The sequence below is a fragment of the Danio rerio genome, chromosome 8 (genome assembly GCF_052040795.2).
Source record: "Danio rerio strain M-AB ecotype USA chromosome 8, GRCz13ab, whole genome shotgun sequence".
Classification (NCBI taxonomy): Eukaryota; Metazoa; Chordata; class Actinopteri; order Cypriniformes; family Danionidae; genus Danio; species Danio rerio.
Window position 1 is genome coordinate 45,945,001 of NC_141028.1, and position 25,512 is coordinate 45,970,512.

Sequence of the window (25,512 nt, forward strand, 5' to 3'; positions counted from 1 at the left end):
GTTGGAAAACAGCAACTACTGATATCCATGGCATTTTTGGGGTTTGCGACTTTTTAAAAAATATTTTATTTTAGTTGCATCCCAAATCGTCACCTTGGAATTATAAGGTTCTATCTGGGTTCTGAATGATTCTGAGATATTAAGCTTCAAAGTTTTTGCATTCCATATAGCAAACAGTATGTGTGGAACAGGTTAAGCTGCGGCCACACTTGACTTTTTCCGCCATAGACTTCTGTTCATACGCACGTGAATGCGTCAGACTGGAAACGCAGGGTCATGCGTTAAGTTTTGCAGGTTGCTGCGGTGCAAAGTTCGAGCTTGGTGAACTCCGACCTGCGAAATCGCATCACTTGACTGCGTGAGACCAATCGAGGATCAAAACACGACCTCTCTGGACAGGAATTTATATGGAGTTATCACTCGCTTTTTTAATGTCTAATAGTCTTGTTTAATCCCGCCCCTTTTTGCAGCTCCATACGACAGAATTTCTCAAACACAAACTCTAGTGTGACGGCAGCTTTACACTTTAGAATAATTATCCGTTACAACTAGTTAATAGACCATTATTAAACTGTTAGTTAATGGGTTATAAATGACGTGTTAAATAAAAGTTACAAGTTTGTTAATAATTTATAACTGTGCCTTATAAATAGCCAACAGATAACTTACAAGCTGTTAGTTAACAAGTTATAAATGACTTTTAATGATTTATGACTATACCTAATACATAAGTAATAGATCATGAACAAGATGTTGGTAAATTACTTACTAAAGACTTGTTAAGTATCAGTTAATAGTTTATATATGTTATTGGGACGTTACTCTAAAGTTGCAAAAATTCTTAATTTATTAACTTTGTAAATGAGGAATAACGTTCCAATAACATGCATAAGCTAATAGCTAACACTTAACTGATATATTAACTCACACTTTACAGATCAGTTGTTCATAGTTTGTTAACAATAATACCAGTGAAACTTTGTAGAACTTTTCTAATAAAAGACATTTTTATTTATTTTGTTTTTATGTTTAGCACAAACAGTGCCCAAAGCTCATAGGTTTGTATTCTGTTGTATACTGCTGTTCTGCCATGTAAATGTGTGTTTCTATACATTAAACACAATGTTCAACATTTCATCTGTGGAGTTTCTGTGGTAAAACACAGCAAACAGAAAAGCCTATGAGTGGAACAAGGTTAAGCACAAACATTTTCTATTTTAAATATCACAGCAAATTTCTGTAGCTTGAACTTGTTCCATTCATTTGCTGTTCTACAAAGTTTCACTGGTATTAGTAGAGGGTTAACAAACTATGAACAACTGATCTGTAAAGTGGGAGTTAATATATTAGTTAAGTGTTAGCTATTAGCTTATGCATGTTATTGGGACGTTATTCCTCATCTACTAACAGTTAATAAATGAAGAATAGCTGCAACTTTAGAGTAACGTCCCAATAACATATATAAACTATTAACTGATACTTAACAAGTCTTTAGTAAGTAATTTACTAATTTATTAGGTATAGTTTAAATCATTAAAATAGTTAACAAGTCATTTATAAGTTGTTAACTAACAGCTTATATCTATTGGCTACAAGGCACAGTTATAAACAATTAACAAACAATTTAACAAGTAATTTATAACCCATTAATTGACAGTTTATTAATGATCTATTAACTATTATAACGGATAGTTATAATTAAAGTGTTACCTCATATAACAATAACTAAATTTTGACCAAAATGTCACATAGAACCTTGTAATTCCAAGGTGATGAAACAGCACACTACATGCACTTACACACTCAACAGCAAGTATATATATGTAGTGTCGTCCCAAATGGAACATTTTTACCAAGTGCAATTCAAACCATTTCCTCTGACGTTTGGCGATTTGCCAAATTAGTGAAATAAATGAGCAAACAACCAAATAATACATGCCATGAGTAACCGCATTCACCACCGGGAGGCGTTTTAATCACTCTCATGGGAGAATTTTGCTTTCACAGACCATTCATTCCTTCGGCTTAGTGCCCTATTTATTAGGGGTCGCCACAGCGGAATAAACTGCTGACTAGGTTATGTACTGCGCATATGTTTTACGCAGAAAATGCCCTTCCGGCCACAACCCAGCAATGGAAAACACTTATACACTAACGCCAATTTTGTTAACTCAATTCACCTATAGCGCATGTCTTTGGACTCTGAAGGAGACCAGAAAGCTCCGCCTCTTCCGCTATGTTAGGAAAGCAGCGGGCGTAGAGTGTGAGAAGTGTCTCAACAATCCACACTGCATTTTAATGGCTGAATAAGTGCATCATCCAGATATTTAAAGTGCACTAGAATTTCAGTGTGAATGCACTAATTACTTAAATAGCGTAGAATAGCGAGTATGCTTGCGATTTGGGATATTATCTTTTGTTTAAAAAAAAGAAGAAGAACTTTATAAATGTTTGTAACCACTTACGGTTGAGTAAATGAGCTAATTTTTGTTTTGGGGTGAACTATCTCTTTAACTAGAAAATGTAAATGTGATAAAGTCAAATGTGAGGAAAATTTGAGCCATTTTTAATTATTATCATTTTTTGGTTTAAATTTTTACATTTAGTTTTAAAAGGGAATTTTTATTTATTTATTTATTTTTCTGCTTTCATATGAATATTTCTCTGTCCCTTTAATCAAAATGATGCACAGTGTAAAGGAAATGTTGTTTAGGTGCCAAAAAAGATGCATTTGAGTCTCTGACGCACTTATTTTATTTTTTTCCATTGTTACTAGAACTTGAATGGCATTGTTTAGTCTTTAAAACTGAAATAACACCACTTGAGAGTGATTTCCCACTATTATTTTCTTGTTTCCATTACTTACTTGAATGATGAGCCTGATTAAAAGTTGCGTCATGGCATAGCATAATGCTGTATCACTCATTAGCAAACACACTACAGCAATATCAGCGCCTCTCTACACTCTCATAAATAAGGGTAGGCTACAGGAGCTGTCACTGGGCCAGTACCTTTTCAAAAGATACATATTTGTACCTGATGGGTCTATAATGGTTCCTCAAAGATACTTTGTGGTATGTCTGGGTACTAATATGCACCTTTGAGGTACCACTGTGGACACTTTTGGGTAAAAATAAGTATCTTTTGAAAAGGTACTGCCCCAGTGACAGCTCCTGTACCTTTATTTCTGAGAGTGTAACATTCAATATGTGGCATTTTCTCTTCAGATTATTGTAATATTTTGGTGTATATGCATTAGATCATTGTTTAACCTGACATATTTTCCATTCCTGTATGCCTGTTCAGATATGTTTATTTTTCTTAAAATACCTTGATATTAGCTTCTTTTGATTACTTTAGGCTGTTTCTTTAACACAGATTAAATAAAACGGTACGTATGTTCTTAGTTACCCTTGTGATACTTAATTAAAAGTGCTTAATAATGTTTAGATTGGCTTGTACTGTTGTGTGATTGTGTTCTGTTCGTTAAACAAGAAACCAAAACGGATGTCTCACAGTACTTTTCTTTTAATTACATACAAATATAAATAGCCAAATGTACATTAGAGTGTTTAAGATGGCGAACGATGCCTTAATTTATAGTGGTACAAGTATGGCGGTTTAGTTCAAATGGGAGGCTCCCCCTCTTTCTGAAAGTCACCATCCTGAGACGAAACGTACAATAATAATACACACCATTAAAATCATTTGTCATCATCACAGTTACCATTAACAATAATAATCACTTTGGAAGGAATAAAAAGCAAGTAATGACATTCATAGACAAATACTGCATGGACGTTCAGCAAAATCTGATAAAGGAAATAAAAAAACAGAACTGCCGTATTGTGTTGAACAAAACAAAATGACTGCGAGCTGGAGAACACACTCACCGGCCACTTTATTAAGTACAGCGTATTAGTATTAGAACTGCCTTAATCCTTTGTGGCATAGATTCAACAATGTACTGGAATTATTCCTCAGAGATTTTGGTCCATATTGACATGATAGCATCATGCAGTTACTGCAGATCCATGATGCGAATCCCAATCACCACATCCCAAAGGTGCTCTTTTGGATTGAGATCTGGTGACTGTGGTGGCCATTTAAGTACAGCGAACTCATTGTCATGTTCAAGAAACCAGTCTGAGATGATTCGCGCTTTATGACATGCTGCATTATCCTGCTGGAAGGAGCCATCAGAAGATGAGTACACTGTGGTCAAAAAGGGATGGAAATGTTAAAAAACAATACTCAGATAGGCTGACACGATGCTCAATGGGTACTAATGGTCCCAAAGTGTGCCAAGAAAATATCCCCCACACCATTACACCACCACCACCAGCCTGAACTGTTGATATAAGGCAGGACGGATCCATGATTCCATGTTGTTGAGGCAAAATTCTGATCCTACCATCCGAATGTTGCAGCAGAAATAGAGACTCATCAGACCAGGCAACATTTTTCCCATCTTCTATTGTCCAATTTTGGTGAGCCTGTGTGAATTGTAGCCTCAATTTCCTCTTCTTAGCTGATAGGAGCGGCACCCAGTGTGGTCTTCTGCTGCTGTAGCCCATCTGCCTCAAGGTTCAACATGTTGTGCGTTCAGAGATGCTCTTCTGCATACCCCGGTTGTAACGAGTGGTTATTTGAGTTGCTGTTGCCTTTCTGTTGGCCATTCATGACCTATGGCATCAACAAGTCATTTGCGCCCACAGAACTGCCCGCTCACTGGATATTTTCCCTTTTTCTGACAGTTCTATGTAAACCATAGAGATGTTTAGGATTGAAAATCAAAGTAGATCAGCAGTTCCTGAAATACTCAGACCAGCCCGTCGAGCAACAACAACCATGCCATGTTCAAAGTCACTTAAATCACCTTTCTTCTTGCTCTGATGCTCGGTTTGAACTGCGGCAGATCGTCTTGACCATGTCAACATGCATTTGGTTGCTGCCATGTAATTGGCTGATTAGAAATTTGCATTAACGAGCAGTTGGGGAGTGGCCGGTGAGTGTATATTCAGTATTTTGTTTGGTCTGACACACGTACAACTGCGATATGAAATATACTGATAGCTGAAGTCTTGCCTTTTACAACTGTGTAGAACAACAGCTGGATTATGGCACTGTTTTTTAAATGTATATACATATATTTATATAAATAAACCTCAAAAATCATTTCACGTCTATACCTGCTCTAAGATTAGAACATCAAGTACTTGAAATTCCAAGTGGCCAAAACCCATGAAAAAACAGATTGGAACATTCCAATACTGATGACGTAAAATGGCCAGAAATATTTAAAAATTCATAATAAAGAACAAAACATATACCCAGGACTAAACCAGATATAGCACACAAATTTAAACTGATAAATCTTTGTGTAAAAAAAACAAAACAGAGTTTGGAATAATGTACAATCATGCTCACTGTCTCCTGGATTAAGTGTTTGTGATATCCAGTAAGTGTTCAGCTCTTACTTTTTTTTTTTTTAAATAATACACCACCTTTTAAATACACTTATCAGAATGTTCAGTCCATCTTCCGAATACACAATTAAGAAAAGGGTCACAATTATGTGCCTTTTAAGTACAGTATGTCTTGAAAGGAGCTCACAAAACGCTTTGTACACGTACAGGTTGCAGTGCTTCTTTTTTTTTAATGTGCGAATCCAGTTTCAGTCCTAACACATGAGTGCACCTGATACATGGTATCATTTTTAGACTGTTTTTTTCAGTTCCTCCCTTACACTAGGGGGTGCTCTGAAGTTTTTGGAGAAGTTTATCCTCTTGGAGTTGGAAGGGAACGATGACCGACATCTCAGCGATGAAACGTTCGCATGCCTGTCGGCTCACCTGCTTGCTAAATCGCATGTCAATACGGCAGATGCTTCCGCAGCGCTTGAAGTAGCTCAGCGACTGATCCGTGACTCGGTTGCACACTAAAAAGAGAAATAAGGAAAGGAGACATTAATAGTTTATAAAAGGAAAGCTAATTCAACTAAGTATTAGTCCTTAGTATACTAATCGTTCCAAATATATTCCACAGTCCTTCCAGGATTTCACTTAAAAAAAATTGGGGGAATTTTTGTGACTAAAACATCAGTTGTTAGCAACATTTCCTTTTATTGTTTATTCATTGATTCATTTTCCTTCAGCTTAGTTCCTTTATTAATCAGGGGTCACCACAGTGGAATGACCCACCAACTTATTCAACATATGTGGATGCCCTTCCAGCTGCAATCCAGTACTGGGAAACACCCATACCTTCTCACATTCACACACATACACTATGGATAATTTAGCTTACTCAAGTCACCTAATTTCTAATGTCCGGGGAAACCGGAGCACTCAGTGGAAACCCACGCAAACACAAGGAGAACATGAAAACTCCACATAGAAATGATAATTAACCCATCTGGGGCTGTGAGACGACAGTGCTAACCATTGAGCCACAAACATCTTGATTTAATATTCATTTTTGGACCTCAAGAACCACTGATTTCTCTAATTTATCAGAGTTAACCCCTTAAGCCTCAATAAAGTATCATATCTGAAAACAAAACCATGCCAATTCTCCATGTTGTTTGGTGCCTATTTGAATTGTGTTTGCTTATGTGTGTGAGATGCTATGCTTATGAAGACAAACGCATATATACAATATAGAGAAGTTTAGCGATTGACAACTCAAGTGGCCTATAGGTCAAAAAGGCTTTGAATGCGTGTTGTGATAACATCACATGACGCAGGTCATGTGCACGCGAGCACATTTTATTTGCAAATACTATTACATTTTTGAATGTAAAACTATGCAGATGGCGCTTTGTGTAAGGCAGAATTCGGAACAGTGTCTTGATAAATGGGGAAAATTTGATATTGCATTAAATTCAGCAGATTTGCTAAATCCTGGAGAGTCTGATTACAGAAACTTCTGTGGTAAAGAGATTAAGGATTCAAGTTGTATATAGGCCGGAGCCAGAGTTACTAGCCAGGTTTCCATCTCAATGTGGAGCAAATTTTTTTTAAAATAAATAATATAATATAAAATATACAATATAAAAATAATTTATATATATATATATATATATATATATATATATATATATATATATATATATATATATATATATATATATATATATATATATATATATATATATATACATACATACACATACACATACACAATCACATACATACATACATACATACATACATACACACACACACATAACAGTTCTGACTGGTTCTTGAATCTAATTGGCTGGTAGTAGCCGTGTGATATTCTGCAATAACAGCACTGGACCAGCCTCACCCTTACCCTTGTGTATTACTCCGCCCACATACAGCAACAAGCAGAGGACACTTTACAAATATTGCTGCTTATAGGCAGCATTATGTACTTTTGAGGCTTTTTTAGTTGAGAATTTAGTTGTTTAGAATGCAACTATGCAGTTTATTTATAAGGATAGTGTCCATTTCAAAATATTTATAATTTCAAAGAGACAGAGGCCATTAGCCATAGATGGTTATCTATAGCCCTTAGAGGATAAAAACAGCGTAATTTCTAACTACAGTGGAACAAATCATTATTAAACATGTAAGTGATATACAATGTCGATCTTTCTCTTTATAATTATAGTGTATAAAAGAGTGTGAAAAGGAACTCGCATATCAAGAATATGTGTTGTGTTTCAGAAAGAAAGAAAAAATGCCCGCATGTGTTTGGCGTTTTTCTTTATTGCAAACACAACAGCAATCTGGTAGTGATTAGGCTGCTTTTTTTCGGGGTTAATTATTGTAATATCCCGATTGTAACACAGAAATACTGTAGACTGTAACACTGCAGGGAGATATCTCATTGCATAAAAGATGGCATTTCATGTCACATTCATGTAAGGAAAATCACCTGTTTTACAAAAGAGACTCATTCAAATCCTAGCTCTAATGTAAAGTTGGTGAATTACTAATGGTTTCTGGTGCTCTGACGTCAGCTGCAAATTTAAATGATTGACGGAAGAAAGTTTCTAATACAAACATTGCTCATATATATATATATATATGTGTGTGTGTGTGTGTGTGTGTGTGTGTGTGTGTGTGTGTGTGTGTGTTTTAAATAAAGGATATAAATAATAATTCTAAAAATATAATAAATAATATTCTTTACATAAATATTTGATATTGGCCACACAATTTAAGTTTCATTTTTTGTTTTTTCAGTTTAAATGTTCAGCAGTTTAATAGTCACATAAGTAATATTTAATAGGTTTATAGCAGGGGTGGGCAAACTTGATCCTCGAGGGCCGGTGTCCCTGAAGAGTTTTGTTCCAACACTAGTCAAACACACCTGAACAAGCTAATCAGTGTCTTCAAGATCACTAGAAATCTATAAGCAGGTGTGTTTGATTAGAGTTGGAGCTAAACTGTGCAGGGCATCGGCCCTCCAGGACCGAGTTTGCCCACCCCTGGTTTATAGCCTACTTTGTACCTCAATGTCGGGACAGATCTGCATACTGCTGCTAGACTAACTCGGTTTAGTGCTCTTGTGTCCATAGAATATATATTTTTCTGTAATTTAGTCGCCTCTTATTTCCAACACGATAAACTACTAGTCAGTCAACAATAAGAACTGTAAAAATTTTAAGTCTAGTGGAATTAAGTAGCTTAATATACTTTAAGGGCGCTTTCACACCTGTGGTGTTTTCTTTCTTTTCTTTTGTTCTGAAACAGGGATTAAAACTGTTACATTGTTGCACTTTGTTCTTGGTGAGGTTCGCTTTCACATGGCAAAGTCTCTAAATGAACCAAATAGCCTAAAACAAGTCACATGTGAGTAAACTCTCCTCACTTTGGTCAGAGTTTCAGGTTTTTTTTACAGAGTCCCGCTCAGCTGTCATGCATCCATATTTTAATTTATTTGGTGACACCCACAGACACCGTCACCAGATATAAATCAGAGGTAAGACTTTCTCATACATAGCAGTGGGCTTATACATTATAGGCTTTACATTATAGAGAGAAATAGCAGATAAACTAAGACTGCAATGCAATTTTCCTAACGGATAAACAGCTCTCTTTAATAGCTAGTTAACATGCTTTCACTTTGGTATTTGACATGAATAATTTAACTGTAGGAATGACAATACACTGTGATATAGTCTGAATCAAATCGTATTGCTTTCTCACTACAATCGATTCACTTCAGAGTTTGTTCAATCGAGCCAAGACCACCATATTCAGGTGATCTCAGACCAATTGTTTTGGCGTGAATCAGAGCATGATTGCTGGATTCACATATGCCAAACGAACCGCGCTAACAGTGGAATTGCAGCAGGTTCCGAAACAACAGACAAAATGTGAAAGCACCCTAATGCCTGGTTTATACTTCTGAGTCAAGTGACTGGCGTAACCCACAACGCATGCAATGCGCAAAGCTGTGCATTTATACTTCTGCATGCTGTCTCTGTTGGTCTGCATTAACACTTCCGAAACGCTAGTTGGCAGTAAGGTGTTAATGCTCCTCTGTGTCGAGTTTCTTCGCTGGTGTTTTGCTTTTCCTGAACACTTCCTGAATGTACAAGTAGCTCAAACTCGCTCATTTTGAGGCAGGAACTGGCAGACTTGCAACAACTTTAACTATGAGGTAAACACAAAACAAAACTTTCCATCCGGAGCTCCTTCACGGAACTCCACACTTGTAAACAATCGCTCCAACGGCCTCGCGCCATTCACGCGCCTCTCGGTCCCACCCAGACTCGTCATCGCTACCAAGCCGACCAATCACAGAGCTTGCGCTACGCGTCGTTGCGACGTGTAGTTACATTTTTTGAGAGGTGCACATCAGCGACGCCGACGGCCATGGCGTAGGGCTATGCGTCAACGCCGTAGCATACACGTGCGTTGGACGCAGAAGTATAAATCAGCCTTAACATTCCACCCTGAAAAAATATACATAACGAAAAAAAAGTTTTAATTAGCTATGAAATTTTTTATATATTTGCAATATTGTCTAAGGACTTGCAGAGGATCTTAACAAATGTGCATCCTGCCGTTTTTATTTATAATGTGCATAGAGTGCACGTGGTGGTGACATGCAAAGGTGAAAGCGGAAAAAGTGCACACATTCAAACTGATTTTGAATTGCAAAATCCCGCCCATCCCAAACCCACCGCCCCCTTAAAAACTAAATTTGGATTTACACAAATTACAGGCGTCTCCCCATAAAGCTTGAAAAATACGTAAATCTGTATTTATACAGAAGAGTAACATTCCTGCAACAGTAAGCATATCAAAGATAATGAAGATAGTCATGTGGGTGTAATGTTTTCTATATTGACATGTGTTTCCATCTCCCGTTATTTACATTAACCAAATTTCATCCAAAACCACCTCAAGAAAGCAGATATAAACTTCAAAATCTAAATCTGGTGTTTATATCATTTATGTGATACTTCAAGATGTGGATTAACACGGTGTTGGAAACTCAGCTACTGATACATCTTTACTGAAATAATGGTGATGTTTGGTCAAGGGACTTGCAGACCTCTCTATGAACAGGCCCACAATGTATCATGCCCACAGTCACTTCCTATTGACAGCTTTAGTAAATAAAATTAGCACAATGTTTGTGTTAGTTTCAGAAGGCTGAGTTGTTATTTGGAAACTTAAAGTGTTGATGACATTTTCCTGCCCACTAGCTCTTGATGTTTCTGGTTTCACACGAAAGGGTTTAATGGACAATTATAGAATCAGTTGTCTTTGGTGTAAACAATGGTTCTGGTAACATAACTATATTGGCAAAAAAAGGATTGTAACTTAAGGTAACTATTGAACATTTAGTTATTTGTGACAAATACAGAGCAATTACCGGAAAGGTTGACATCAGTAAGGGAGTCTCTAGTTGTGGTTCCTGCAGCAGTCAGCAGGTTTACCGACTGGTCATTGATATGGTTGCAGTAACTCAAGTCCAGACGGGAGAGTAGAGGCATATTTTTAATGATGAGACGTAAAGAGCTGTCCGTGATGTCCAAACCAGCGAGACGCAGGTCTGTAACATTTCTTAGTTTACTGCGGGTGTCCATCTGACCTGTTAGAGACACCACAAATAGTGAATGAGTATGTATATATATCCCATTACTTTTGTTTTTTGTTGTGCGTACTGATCTGGAGTGCTGTTTATTACCTGGTCTGTTGTCAGTTGGAGGGGAAAGCAGGTCTCTCATCTGGGGATCTTTTAGCCCTTCCACCCACTGCAGGTCAAGTGTGCGAAGTAGAGGACAACTGGATGTGCAGAGAGCCGAGACGGCCACCCATGAACAACCCGACAGGAGGAGAACCCTTAGTCCTGAACCCAAACAGACTGGTGTTTAGACACCCCTTTATGCATGTAGATCTACATCACAGGTCTCAAACTCAATTCCTGGAGGGCTGCAGCTCTGCACAGTTTTGCTCCAATCCTAGTCAAACACAGCTGATCCAACTAGTCAAGGTGTTCAAGACTACCAAAGACTTTTAAGCAGGTGTGAGTTGGAGGTGGTTGGAGCTAAACTGTGCAGCGCTGTGTACATCAACGACTTGAGATGGGGCCACTGATTTACATACATGCTTATACAGATGCTGACCTGGTAATCGGTTAATTATCCAGCTTAGTTGCTTCTTGGAGATGTTAGTCCAGCTCAGGTCCAGAGTGATGGGCTGCCTGCGAATTATCCCACTTAGCATGAGTGGAGTGATGGACTTACAACGCTTCAAATCTATACGGGTCCATAATCTCTTGTCACAGCACCTAGAAAAGATATTAAAATCACATATTAACTATAAGAAGACCAATAATTCAATTTCATAGTAATATTTATGCATAGGCCTAGAAATGCTACAAGACAAGTAATGCCAGGAGAGTCCAATCCTTTATCTAGAGGACTATTTTCCTGAAGAGTTTTGTTCCAGTCTGGGTCTAAAAACATCTAGTAGTCCTAAATAATAATAATAATAATAATAACAATAATAATAATAATAATAATAATAATAATTCCTTCCCATTTATTTAGCGCATTCCTGGACACTCAAAGCACTTTACACATTTTTGGGGTTATCTCCTCATGCACCACAAGTGTGCAGCACCCACCTGGATGATGTGACGCCATATTGCACCAGAACGCACACCACACACCAGCTGATTGGTGGAGAGGAGACAGAGTGATGAAGCCAATTATGACATGGAGATGGTTAGGAGGCCATGATGGACAGATGCCAGTTGGCAAATTTGGCCAGGATGCCGGGGTTAAACCCCTACTCTTTTTTTTGAAGAACATCCAAGGATTTTTAATAACCACAGAGATATAGGACCTTGGCCGTATATACCAGACCACTGAACAGCATGGAGTCCCCATCAGTATACTGGGGTGTTAGGACCCACACAGACCGCAGGTTGAGTGCCTTGCTGACCTCATGAACACCACTTCCGGCAGCAACCTAGCTCTCCCATGTAGTCTCCCATCCAGGTACTGACCAGGTGCAGCCCTGCTTAGCTTCAGTGGGTGACCATGTGAGAGTTGCAGAGAGTTAGCTGTCAGCATAACCGCATAAGACTAACCACTTTAGGTTTGTTTAGTTAAGATTGCACATAACCTCTGCAGAAAGATGGCCCTTCTAAAGAAGAATTGGACATCCCTTTCCTTATTTTGTTGTTGATTTGGGGTTTCACAAGTCTAATTCACACCCCCCTTACACATTTTGGATCTCTCTCCATCTGACTCTTCGATTCCAAGCCTTTCCGAGTCAATAACAACAAACTGATGAGTTTATTTGAAAGAGATTATTTGTTTATCAGGAATAGTTTGAAAATGTTCTGTGGACCTTGCAACAATAGCCATTTTTCCAGTGTTGGGCCAGTGTGAGCCATGGCTTTGTTGCCTTTCGACTGTAGGGCCAATAGCTCACAGTGCAACACAAAAACATCAGACACTCTTGTCACAGAACCTCTTTAACTGACTTATGCAATCTCTGCCTTTTATTTTACCCATCTCCAGCTAGCCTGCTTTGGCTCACGGTATTCGTTGATGTCAAGGAAGCCCTGATGAGGCTCGATCAGGCAACGGAAGTTACAGTGGAAATGCAATTGGCCCAGACATGCAGTGGCATGCTTACTTTAGGCAAGACAGTGAAAATGTGGTTATTGCCACCAAAGTGTAAACTAATTGAGAAGGACTGGAAGGGTTGAGGGTGCCATGCAACATTAGGCTAGAGCTTTGAAGTGTGAACTGATAAAAGTCTTTATGTGTTTCTTACCAGCGATTCCATGTCCGGCACACGCGCATACACACACAAAGTTCACGATGGCTCAAGTGGCTGAAGATGGCCAGCCATGCCTCTCTGGGAGCTATGTGATTACGACCATCAGCTAGTGGTAGTCTGTCAGGTGGAGGGCAGATTGGAGGTGGCCGGATCACATGTCGCTCCATCTGAACACACTTGGGAGGGGAACGAGCAGGAAGAGGTCTGACTGTAGGCGAACTGCGGTTCAAGCCAAGTGGGGTGATCTGAGGAGGGTAGAAGTGCCGAAGCTCCCAAGACGTCCCATTCATCTCCCTTGCTCGTAAGTGCGGTCGCTCCCCTCCTGCCTCTCCACCTGCTCCCCTTTCAACTCCTCCTCCGCCTCCTCCTGCGTTCCCTGCAGTCCCGTTGCGCAAGCCTCTTTTTGGTTCCTCGTTCTCACTGTCCTCAGGTTCGCTCTTTAGTGGCTGCTGGTTTTCATTGGCCAGTGAATGTTCTGTGCGACGGATCTCCATGTTGAGCTGCTTGCTGAGCTCTGCACTGAGCTGGCGGTTTGGAGGCTTGCGCCGGTGTCGCCTTGCTCGAGCACGTGGGGCCTTCTCTTGTGTCTCACTTCCTTCGCTGCTCGGTCCAGCCCTTGGAGAGCTGCACCGTGAAGCATCACTCTCAAGCGAGAGAGAAAGGTTTTTTAGTGCAGGGCTGCTGTCCCTTCCTCGTTTCCCATTACTCTCCTCTTCCTCTTCCTCATCATCGTCTTCCTTTTCTTCATCATGATCTTCCTCTTTACTCATGTTTTGGAACTCCTTTAAGGATCTGAAAGGGGGATCTCTGTCCTCCCGTCTGTCTTCCTCACGCTCTTCCTCTTTTCTCACTATGCTATAGTCTTTTTTTATTGATCGACGAGGTTGTTCTCGCTTTTCCTGCCTTTCTTCCTCCTCATCAGAGTTGTCTTCCTCCTCTTCTGCTTTCATGTGAGAAAGTTTGGGAATCAAAGGTTCTTCAGGTCTCCATGGTTTCTTCTGCTAAAAAAACTCAAGAAATGTTACTTAATGAAAAGGGTACAGTAGGTTTTTTATGCAAAGATCTGTGATTACACCTTACCTTCTTTTTAGCAGTAGCCTCCTCTTCCTCTTCATCATCGTCAAATAACTTCCTTTTCTTCCTCAAGAAGTTGGGCACTTCAGATCGTGGTCTTGGCAGGCCACTTGGGGACAACAGTGGGGGAAGGCGTGAGGGTAAATCCTCAGTCTTCAATCTGGGAGTTTCCTCCCTCTCAGTCTTCCTCTTGATGGATGCCGGTCCAGTGGATGTCTGGTCCCCTTCCTCTCTTCCGTCACGTCCAGCTTTTTGCTCCCTCAGCAGGGACCCGGGCAAGTTGGATGCGTACTTAAATCCTGGGCCCCGTTTTTGCTTGCAGGCCAAAGAGTGGCAAAAAAATACAAAAAAAACTTTATACTTTATGAATGACATTCATTGTTCACCAAGACCGAATTGTGTTTCTATTTAACTGTTAAACATTTCAGAGAAATAGCTTAACAGTCCATAGGTTACTAAAAACAATTTGAATAACACAGCTATTTGCATTTTATTTGAATCTAGATTTATTTTGACAGTTTCCTCATGGCCTTGTCATTCTGAATGACACACGTCTCTTAATGTTTTAGGTATGAACCTAAAAAAAGGAATTATATATGTGAGGCAGCAAAAGTTACATAAGAAAAAATGTACAAATATCCTATGCATTCTTGTATTCCACATTAATTAGTCTGTTCGATACATACTTTAAAATGTACATCTGCATTGTCTACAATACTTTTTACCTCTTTTCAAATGTAAATGCAAATTTTTGTATACAATCAAACCATTGTATTACTGTTCCCCAGATACTCACTTTCCCTGTTTTCCCAGCGTAATTGCATTTCGGACATTCCCAGCAGTTAGGAAGCTCATCATTTACAACACCAGCTGCATCCTTCACCTGCATTTAGGAAAGAGATAGAGTTAGAGGAGAAGAGGCGTCTAATAAACATTTCAAAACCAAATTCACTCAATAATGTGAATAAATAACAACCCCACACACTAAAGAGGACCCAAAGGTGTTAAAAACAGATCCGCCCACCAACATGCACTTGAGCATCTCTTCCTCTTTCTGTGCTCACTCAAAATGAAAGATAGCACTATATACACTCACTGCTTCCCCTTTACTCAAAAAAAAAAAAAAACACTAAAATGAGTGATTAAGTCAAGGTTTAGGTTTTTTTAGACAGTCTGACCTTGAGGCAATTTGGGTGGACAATCTCATTGCAGATGGAGCACTCCATGAGCATGGCGTTAAATTTTTCATCCTCGTCATCAAGAGTGTCTTCTTTACCAGCTTCACCACACACCACACAAACTGCTGTGTGTGGTAACACAGGCTGTAAAACAAATGGCAACACATTCACATATGAAAACTCAACCTTTTTGAAAATGCGTTATTGCAAATGATGACATTATTAATAATTAAACACATTTTAAGGTTTTAAGAAGACATTCATTTAATACAAGTTAAAATACTTGAGACCATTTTAAGCTGATCGATAAAGGGATAGTTCACCCAAAAATTATAATTCTCACTATTTACTCTTGCTTAAGTGCTACCAAACCTTTATGAGTTCCTGTTGAACATCAAAGAAGATATTTTGAAGAAAGCTAAAAAAACAGAAACTATTTTGTTTCATACTGGTCTGGGCAATTTTAATCATTTGAACTCTATTACAATTAATGAACGATTATTTTAAATAGAAAATTTAAAACACAAACTTAACATTGCATATACAGTTGAAGTCAGAATTATTAGCCCCCCCCCCCCACCCCCCTTTGAATATTTGTTTCTTTTTTAAATATTTCCCAAATTATGTTCAACAGAGTAAAGAAATTTTCACAGTATGTCTGATAATATGTTTTCTTCTGGAGAAAGTCTTATTTGTTTTATTTTGGCTAGAATAAAAGCAGTTTTTAAATTTTTAGAGCAAAATTATTAGCCGCTTTAAGCTATATTTTTTCAATAGTCTACAGAACAAACCATCATTATACAATAACTTGCCTAATTACCCTAACCTGCCTAGTTAACCTAATTAACTTAGTTAAGCTTTTAAATGTCACTTTAAGCTATCTAGAAGTGTCTTGAAAAATATCTAGTCAAACATTATGTACTGTCATCATGGCAAAGATAAAATAAATCCGTAATTAGAGAGGAGTTATTAAAACTATTAAGTTGTGAAATGTGTTGAAAAAAAAAAAAAACTTTCTCCGTTAAACAGAAATAAATTGGGGGAAAAAATAAACAGGGGGGCTAATAATTCTGACTTTAACTGTAGGTTGTTTTCACATGACGTCATTGAGGATGCGCAAAATTCAGATGGAGGGCAGGGAGTGATTCTTCTACATAGGAATCACTATTAGAACATGAAAATGTTTCTGTTTTATGTTGTTTATAATGGTTTTATTAATACAAAATAAGAAATGCTAAAAAGCTACACACTGCATGTTATATCTTGGAAAAAAAGATAATAGATCTAAAAATTTTAAATATTTCAATCTGAAAAAATGGGCGTCTATAAAGTTTTCACGTTCTGAAGGAAATAGAGGAAATGGGTTGTGATTTGATGTGTCAGCTATGTGAAATGTGGTTCATGAATCATAATAGTGTCTGTTTGAACTGATTTTCTTACCGCAATGCATTGCCTCATGATGCAAGACTGTTTCATTCGACCGGGGCCTCCAAACTTTTTCATATCCTTGCAGAAGTGACACTCTCCACATTCTGTCCGCACGCATGCCTCGCACTTCCGGCATCGTGTGCGTCTGCGGCGGGCTCCGGAGGAGGTTCGATTGGATGGCAGCTTGACTGCCGTTGCAGTGGATGAAGAAGTGGTCGCTGATGGAGTTGTGGCTGTTGATGTAGCCATTTTAGGTTTGGGTTTGTTGGGTAGCCGTTGCTGAAAGAAAAGAAGAAACAATGATATTTAGATTATATACTATGATATTGTTACCAGTTGGAAGACAGTATCCCTCTTCAGTCTTCACATATACTGTACATTTAAAATATTCAGCATGAACAAACAGAAACTTCCAGTGAATTGACTCTGGGGCCTCATTTATAGAGCATTGTGTAGAAACCATCCTAAAATGATTATATGCCAGATTGCTGAAAATGGTATATACAAAATTTTTAAAAATAATTTCTAAAATCTTTTTCCATGAGTTTTCAGCTTTATAGATCAGTCTTGAGAATCTGCATACATGTATACGTCTTACATACAGCCCTTTACATGTCCACTTCCAACCATAGTTAGTCAAATGTTTACCACAGTACTCTCAAATTGTGCAGGCAATGGTTCTAAATTTTTACCTTTCCATTTGTTTTTGCAGCAGTGACATTTAAAAAGAAACTGCCATGCTAATGTAACATAGCTATTAAACAGCATAGGCCGACATTATGTTTTTTTAAACTGTACAAATTGGGGCAGAAACATATTAAAGACTGATGTGTGAATGGTGTCTTAAAATGTGTAATGGCATTGAGTGTTTGAAAGCACATTTGCATATACAGGTGAAGTAATTCTTGTAATTTTACTATATTTTACATAAAACACACAAAAGAATAACTACACAAAAATGGGTTCAAGTTAAGTTCAAATGCTTAGGCCGCAAATGGAAGTCGGCACACTTGCTTTTCAAATAAAAATCTGAGAATACTGACGATTCGGTCACTTTATTTTGTTGTAATTTATTGTGTGTAATTTTGGGGCATTTTAGGGTGGAAAAGAATTGGTTCTTTTCGGCTTAGTCCCTTTATTAATCCGGGGTCGCCACAGTGGAATGAACCGCCAACTTATGCGCTTCCAGCTGCAACCCATCTCTGGGAAACATCCATGCACACTTATACAATACAGACAATTTAGCCTACCCAATTCACCTGTACCACCACAAGTTTTTGGACTGTGGAGGAAACCGAAGCACCCGGAGGAAACCCATGTGAACGCAGGGAGAACATGCAAACTACACACAGAAATGTCAACTGACGCAGCTGAGGCTCGAACCAGAGACCTTCTTGCTGTGAGGTGACAGCACTACCTACTACGCCACTAGTCGCTGCCAGTAAATACACAATTTCGTATTTATTTTTGGATGCAAATGTTTCTCTATAAAAGTATGACAGATTATATAATGTTGATTCTTTTTTTGTGTGTGCCATAAACAGGAAACTTGGACTGAATGTTGCTTCCCAACCAATCATTGTTTGCAGTCTTTACCAATGTGTGTGATGTTTCTAGAATCAGTTCTGATGCAAGACAAGAATGGAAACAAAGACTGAAGTGGCGTGTTTTGTCACTGTCTGGCTTGTCATCAGACAAGCCTTCAAAAAGAAACTAACTTATCCTCCATTGTGTAATTCAGTCTCTCTTTCATTTTGACTAGCTTGAAAGCCTACAGAACAGCTTCTGTGTTCCTATTGGTCAGTTTCACAGATAAGATAAAACCAGTTATAAAGGACCAAAAAACATGCTAGTTTTTGGTGTTGAATTATTGTGAATTGCCTTCGATACATCCACTATGACAGACCAACAACGCCTCACAGGAATTTGTAACTTAGTAACAATTGTGATTTAGTGGCTAATTCGTATGGATTCATATGATCTCATTTGTAAAATTAACTATGATTTGCTTATATCACAATGATGTTTGGGTTTACGGGTGGGGTTTGGTGCTGCGTCTCTTTTTACAAATCGTGCATTTTTATACGACTTAACTAATACAAATTCATACGAATCAGTCATTAAACAGCTAAAATGCAAAAAAGTTACATTTCCTCATGAGATCGGTCTGGACAGACCACACAAAGTAAAAAATAACACAAATTTTACATTGCCAAAAACAACAAGCACCCCAAACAGATAAGCTGAACTGAGTTAGTTCTTTCAACTCTGAGTATTATTCACAACTATGAAAATACATTAATGTTAGAGCTCCAATATTACAATTCACCATGGCAACAGGACCTGACAAAATATGTCTGCATATCTGAGAGACAATACAAGTTAAATTTTTATCATTCCTATAATATTACAGGTGAAAACTGGCCGAACGCTATGTTATTGAACTGATAGCCTATTCATTTTCAAGGCAAAAATAAATAAATAATTAAATAAATGATTTAAGTGTTTTTTTTTTCTTAATTTTGCAAATGATCAGCCAATAGGGTTCAAAATTTTTTAAAAGAGTGCAATTAGCCTACTTAGTAGATATAAAGATATATCCTAGTATTTACAATAAACAAATGCAAACAGTTCTAGATATAACAGATGAGTATAATAATAGCTCAACATATATTCCACAATAGGCATGAGACGATAACCGTTTTCAAGCTATACCATGGTTTGAAAAAGTCAAGGTGTCAAAAAAGTCAAATCACCTTAATTTTCTGTAATACTGCTCCTAAGGTATGTGTAAAGTTTTTATTTACTTTTTTTGCTTGTTTTTTTTAGGACAAAAGTCCTAAAAATATAGCCAAAGATGCCGCTTTAAATTGTAAGGAAATCTGTATTTTTGAATCTAATGAAGACAGCAGAAGTCAATGATTCATTGAATTATTTAGCCTGACATGTTTACTGCTCCACAATATTTTAAATGTTTCTCAAAACAAAAAAATATATTTTGTTCAAAGGGGAAAAAAGTTTTTTTGTTTTTTACCCAGACATTTAAAAAGAATATAATTTAGAGCAGTAATCCCAATAACGTGATATTTTTATTCAAGGTTGTCATACCTTCAGAATCTTATACCGGCCCATGTTTATTCCACAACATGTAAAAGTAGCATTTCTTTGCAATAAAATTAAATAATCGTAAGAGAAGCTATTCTATGTACACTTTTTGCTGGCAGATACACCCTATTTGCACCTCTATAAAGTGTAAATGGTTATATTTAGTAAAATCATAAATATTTTACCAAACACTCGATGCATATGCACTTTTAAAATATCTCATTGGGATTGAAAATACATTCAAATGTGATATAAGTTAGAAAAACAGGTTTGGCAATAGCTGCATTCAAACCCATTCAATCGTGTCATCATAAGCTACTGTAAATTTGCATGTAGTAACATTATTTAATACTCCAAATAATTTTGTTTTCAATTTGCATTATGAATATTTTTATTACCACACTGACAGATGATTTTACTCACTGCCATGGTAACTGATTCTGTGTAAAAGTTACCACCATTTTAGAAAAGGGACTTGACTCTGCCTCTCAGGTTTGACACATCTCCCATTCTAAAACAGAAAACCAGAGTTTCCCTTTTTTCAGGGGTAACAAACTATAGTTTTCCCTTAACCTCTTTTTTTTTAATGTTCCCCAGATTGTGCCGAATATCACAGTCTGACCCCATCATAATAGACTAAAATTGCTTACTTATTCATTCATTTTCTTTCGGCTTAGTCCCTTCATTCATCAAGGGTCGCTACAGCGGAATGAACCGCCAACTTATCCAGCATATGTTTTACACAGCGGATGCCCTTCCAACCCAGTACTGGGAAACAGAAATGCCAACTGGCTCAGCTGAGGCTCAAACCATCAATCTTTTAGCTGTGAGGTGACAGTGCTAACCACTGAGCCACAGTGTTGCCCAAAATTGCTTATTACAACTTAATATATAAAATGCATAGCAGCACATAATGTTTATACCGCTTGCCTGACAGAAAACAAAATGGCACAGACACCTGCTTTACATGAGTAACTCACTGGCTGAAATTAAGCTCTGGTGCTCTTCTGTAATGACTATATTCGGCACATTATACAGCTCTCCATAGATCAAAGCTGTTTCCAGCCCCTCTCATTGGCTGTTTACCCACCCACCATCCCTTTATGAATCCGCCGCTTGATTTATTCACTATGCCTCCAAATAATCTGCGCTCACATCCTTTCTTTCACCCTTGAGAGTTACAATATTTGATAGCAATTTTTCATCATAGCTTCTAACTCAACCATGCACGTTTCGTTTGCAGCACAGCCTCTGGAATATAACCTCATTTTGTTGCTCTGTTATTTGGTTCATCTCTAATGCAGCAGCCACAGCAGAAATGCTGGATTACAGCAAATTCGTCCCCATTGCACGAGATCATGTGCAGCAGCACTGTGGAGGTGTAATAACATCCAAAAATACTGGCTCCAGCATTAAACGGAGCATATCTTTGATTGTATAACACTTACCACATTTTAAGCTTTCACGTTTTCTTACACATGTGAATTATATGTCAGTTGCATAGTAACAGCAATATTTAGCAAATATTTTTTCATCCAAAGTGACTAATGGTTGAGAAAAACAGTACAGAACAAAACATAGTTCCATTTGTCTGTGCTAGCATGAAGGTTATTATTATTAAACTGGAAACAGAAAGCTGCTCCTACATATAAACAGTTGAATTATTAGCCCCCTTTGAGTTTTTTTTTTCTTTTTTAAATATTTCCCAAATGATGTTTAACATAGCAAGGAAATTTTCATAGTATGTGTGATAATATTTTTTTCTCCTGGAGAAAGTCTTATTTGTTTTATTTCGGCTAGAATAAAAGCAGTTTTTTATTTTTTTTTAAACAATTTTAAGGGCAAAATTATTAGCCTCTTTAAGCTATTTTTTTTTTTTTTTTTACAATAGTTTACAGAACAAACCATCGCTATACAATAACTTGCCTAATTACCCTAACCTGCCTAGTTAACCTAATTTACCTAGTTAAGCCTTTAAATGTCCCTTTAGAACTATGGTTGTTGTAATACCATTAATTCATGCTACGATACTATACCAACTGAAGTATCACGATACCAAGTAGTACTGCTGTAATTCATAACAGAAATTGTCAGAAATACTATGTTTTATATGTTATAACAAAATAAATATAATGCATTTATTGTTTTGTTTATTTTGTAGATAACTGACCAACAAAAAAATACATTAAAATAAAGATACAAATTATACCAAATGAATTTGTTACAAAAAGAGCACTTTTTAAACACAATTAGGCTATATGAAGTGGTCAAAAATGGTTTCAATGTTTCCTGTTGCTATTTTGGGTTTTTCATCTATTGTTTTTGAGTTGTTCTTTTTAAGGAGATAGTCATGGTTGTTGTAGCTATTAAATTAAATTGACAGAAACAGAAATGAACCGATTCAGATGTGCGTCTGAAACGTCAGAAAACGTGCACCCTTAAAGGGCTCCACAGACTATTAAAAATAAAACGGCCTGTTGTTGCACAAACAAGAGCATTTTAGTGACTTCTCCACAAGCAACCTTATCTATTGTAGATAGACCGTTAATGATGATACCACTGTTTACAAACTACAGTGGCACTGCCAATATTTTGGAGCCGATAGTAGCGGTAAACCGAGCAACCCTACTTGGAAGTTAGAACTGGAGAAAAATCTGATTCTCCCTAAAAAAAGACAAATTCTATAAAATCTGGCAACCTTTCGTGGATTATTTTAAAAGCATAAATTCAGCAAGAAATAGTTCAATTGAAGAGGATTAGACTAATTCAGATAAAAACAGAAGACTAGTGTTTTTTATTATTATTATTATTATTTTAAATTAATTTTATTATTGGTTTCCTTTTTGTAATTTATTTATTTATTTATTTATTTATTTATTTATTTATTTATTTATTATTGTATTAATCTATTATCACTATACTTTTGTAAGGATTGTTTGTACTGTATACTGCATGTTTTATTGTCAATTGTGTGAATATTTATTGGCCCAATTAGTAAGTTGTTGTGTTTTAATGTCTAAAATCAATAAAGAAAAAGCAAAAAAAAGTGACCGTCTTCAACGGTCTTGAAAGACAAAATAAAAAATGGTACCAGGTGCTTCATATGTGTAAGGACAATTCATTTTTTTCTTGAACAGCAGTGATGTGCAAGCAGTATTTATTAACATCACTAAATGTAATATATCTTGCATCTGTGCAATCATTATAATCCTCACACTCTCTCTCTGAAAGAATATTGATTTTCTCCGTTACACATGAGTGTTGCTATCTTGCCTCACAGCTGAGATAATGAATACATTACAACACATGCACAAAACTGCAGTGCAGTGCTGGAAGTCTGTCCTTCTGCAAAGTAACCATGGCAACACAGCAGTTCCTTGCTGACTGGTGGAGTGAAGGAATACTTCTATTCAACATTTAATTGGCTTGGAAGGGGGAAGTGGTTGACGATTGGGCTTAACGTCAGATGTTTTTTTGTCTCCAGTTATTTTTTTTTTTCTGAGGGACTAAATTGTAGCACTGTAAAATTGAAATATAGCCAATGGTGCTGCATTGATGGGCTGACAAAGAGAGCAAATATTGCGCTAGATGTATTCAGGTATTCCTGCTCTCTTTTGACAGTTTCCTTCACAACAAAACAATTATGATGAAACCGTTTATATTTCATCACAACAGATTCGGGGGCTGCAGATCAGCACAGACTGCTGACTATAAGAATGCTTACTATAGAGCACAAGAGTGTTTTTGTGCTTTGGAGTGATGCATCACAGCTGTGACCTCTATTCCCGCTGTCCGAGTGTGGAACCCAATACGAGAGCTAGACATTTCAAAAAGAATCCTTTATCACAGCCAGTTTTCATCAGCTGCCCAAAGATTATACACGTGCGAGGAGCTAAGATGTAAACTGCAACGCAAACAAAGGACTGTTTGGACTGATGAAGCTGATCTGAGGTCAGACTTCCTAAACACAGTACAAAGCCAGCTCATTCAGTTACTCTCAATATTTGCTGCCACTCAATGGATTATTTTGTCTGTGAGATCAATCAACACATACATAGACAATTTATTAGGGGCATCAACTACACCTTGGGATGGACCCTATTATGCCTTTAGTAATGACTTAATTATTTGTGGCATAAATTCAGTAAGGTGAAACCATTTTAAAACCTTTTTTTTTGCTTTGAAATAAGATTATTTTAGTTAACCCATTGGCAGATTAAGTTGCTTTTTTAAAGAAAAATCTCACTTAATTTTGATAGTCATTCATTCATTCATTCATTTTCTTTTCGGCTTAGTCCATTTATCTGGGGTGTGAACACCCGGAGGAAACCCACACAAACACAGGGAGAACATGCAAACTCCTCACAGAATTGCCAACTGACCCAGCCTAGGCTTGAACAAGCGACCTTCTTGCTGAAACAAGAAAATTCTTCTTGATTATATAGCTTGTAAATATTTATACAGTAACAAGTCAGAAACTCTAGAGCTGTGTCCCAAATTGCATACTTATACACAATTCTATGCCATTTTGTAGTATAAATAGTGTAAGCAGTGTGTTTACACTGAAAATGCTAAAAATAATAAGTGCACTTTAATTACCCGGATGATGTACTAATTTAGCTGGTAAAATGAAGTGAGGAATGATGGACACTTCACGCACTCAACAGTCGCAGCTTTGCTCACGTAGCGTAAGGGGCGGAGCTATCGGGCGCACATGTTGGATAACTTTATTTATTTTGGATGGTGAAAGCAAAATTCTCCTACGAGAGTGATTATAGCACCACCCGATGGTGAATGCGGTTATACTCACGGCAGGTATTATTTGATAGTTTGGTCATTTATTTTACTGATTTAGCAACCGTCAAACATTATCAGGGAAACGGTTTGATTTTCCGTTGAGTAAAAAAACGTTAGTGTGCCAATTGGGACGACACTACACACATATACTATGCTGTTGAGTGTGAAGGTGCATAGTGTATAGTGTGCCATTTGAGACGCAGCTTAGGTAAGAAAAACAGTGCGGTCTATTCTTATATGATTGCATCATACAGTTGTAAATTTGTCTTCTGCAATGATCCATGATGCAAATCTCCCATTCCAGCATTGTGCTCTTATGGACTGAGATGTTGTAACTGCAAGTTATTTGAGTATAGTAAATTTATGTTGATTATTTCAGCTGTGACATAGTGTGTTGTCCTGATAGAAGTACCATTACAAGATGGTATGCTGCAGATGAACATGGTCAGCGACAATACTCAGGAAGGCTAATACTTGATTGGTAGTAAGTGTGAACAATTGCCTCATCCACTGATAAAAAGACACAATATTTTTTTTTATCCCGCCAAATATTTAATACCATTCTGACCCTACTATTTGAATATCTAAGCAGAAATCAAGACACATCAGGTCAGGCAACCATCTTTCAGTCTTCTATT

The 25,512-nt window shown here is 37.4% G+C and overlaps 2 protein-coding genes across 6 annotated transcripts in view; one reads left to right on the forward strand and one right to left on the reverse strand.

The window, feature by feature from the left end:
* Positions 1-16,138, forward strand: part of rnf34a (ring finger protein 34a) — a 47,947-nt gene extending 31,809 nt beyond the window's left edge. The window contains exon 6 of the transcript XR_015496858.1: positions 16,111-16,138. The gene's annotated coding sequence lies outside the window, so the exon portion shown is untranslated. The remainder of the gene's footprint in view (positions 1-16,110) is intronic.
* Positions 3,511-25,512, reverse strand: part of kdm2ba (lysine (K)-specific demethylase 2Ba) — a 29,475-nt gene continuing 7,473 nt past the window's right edge. The window contains exons 2-10 of one of the 5 annotated variants that reach the window (XM_087263059.1): positions 16,985-17,251; positions 15,545-15,688; positions 15,163-15,249; positions 14,373-14,681; positions 13,287-14,290; positions 11,621-11,784; positions 11,182-11,343; positions 10,867-11,085; positions 3,511-5,941 (exon numbers count right to left, since the gene is read on the reverse strand). In XM_087263059.1, the coding sequence (XP_087119185.1) occupies positions 5,751-5,941; positions 10,867-11,085; positions 11,182-11,343; positions 11,621-11,784; positions 13,287-14,290; positions 14,373-14,681; positions 15,163-15,249; positions 15,545-15,688; positions 16,985-17,251 (2,547 nt within the window). In that variant the 3' untranslated portion in view covers positions 3,511-5,750. 5 annotated transcript variants of the gene reach the window in all.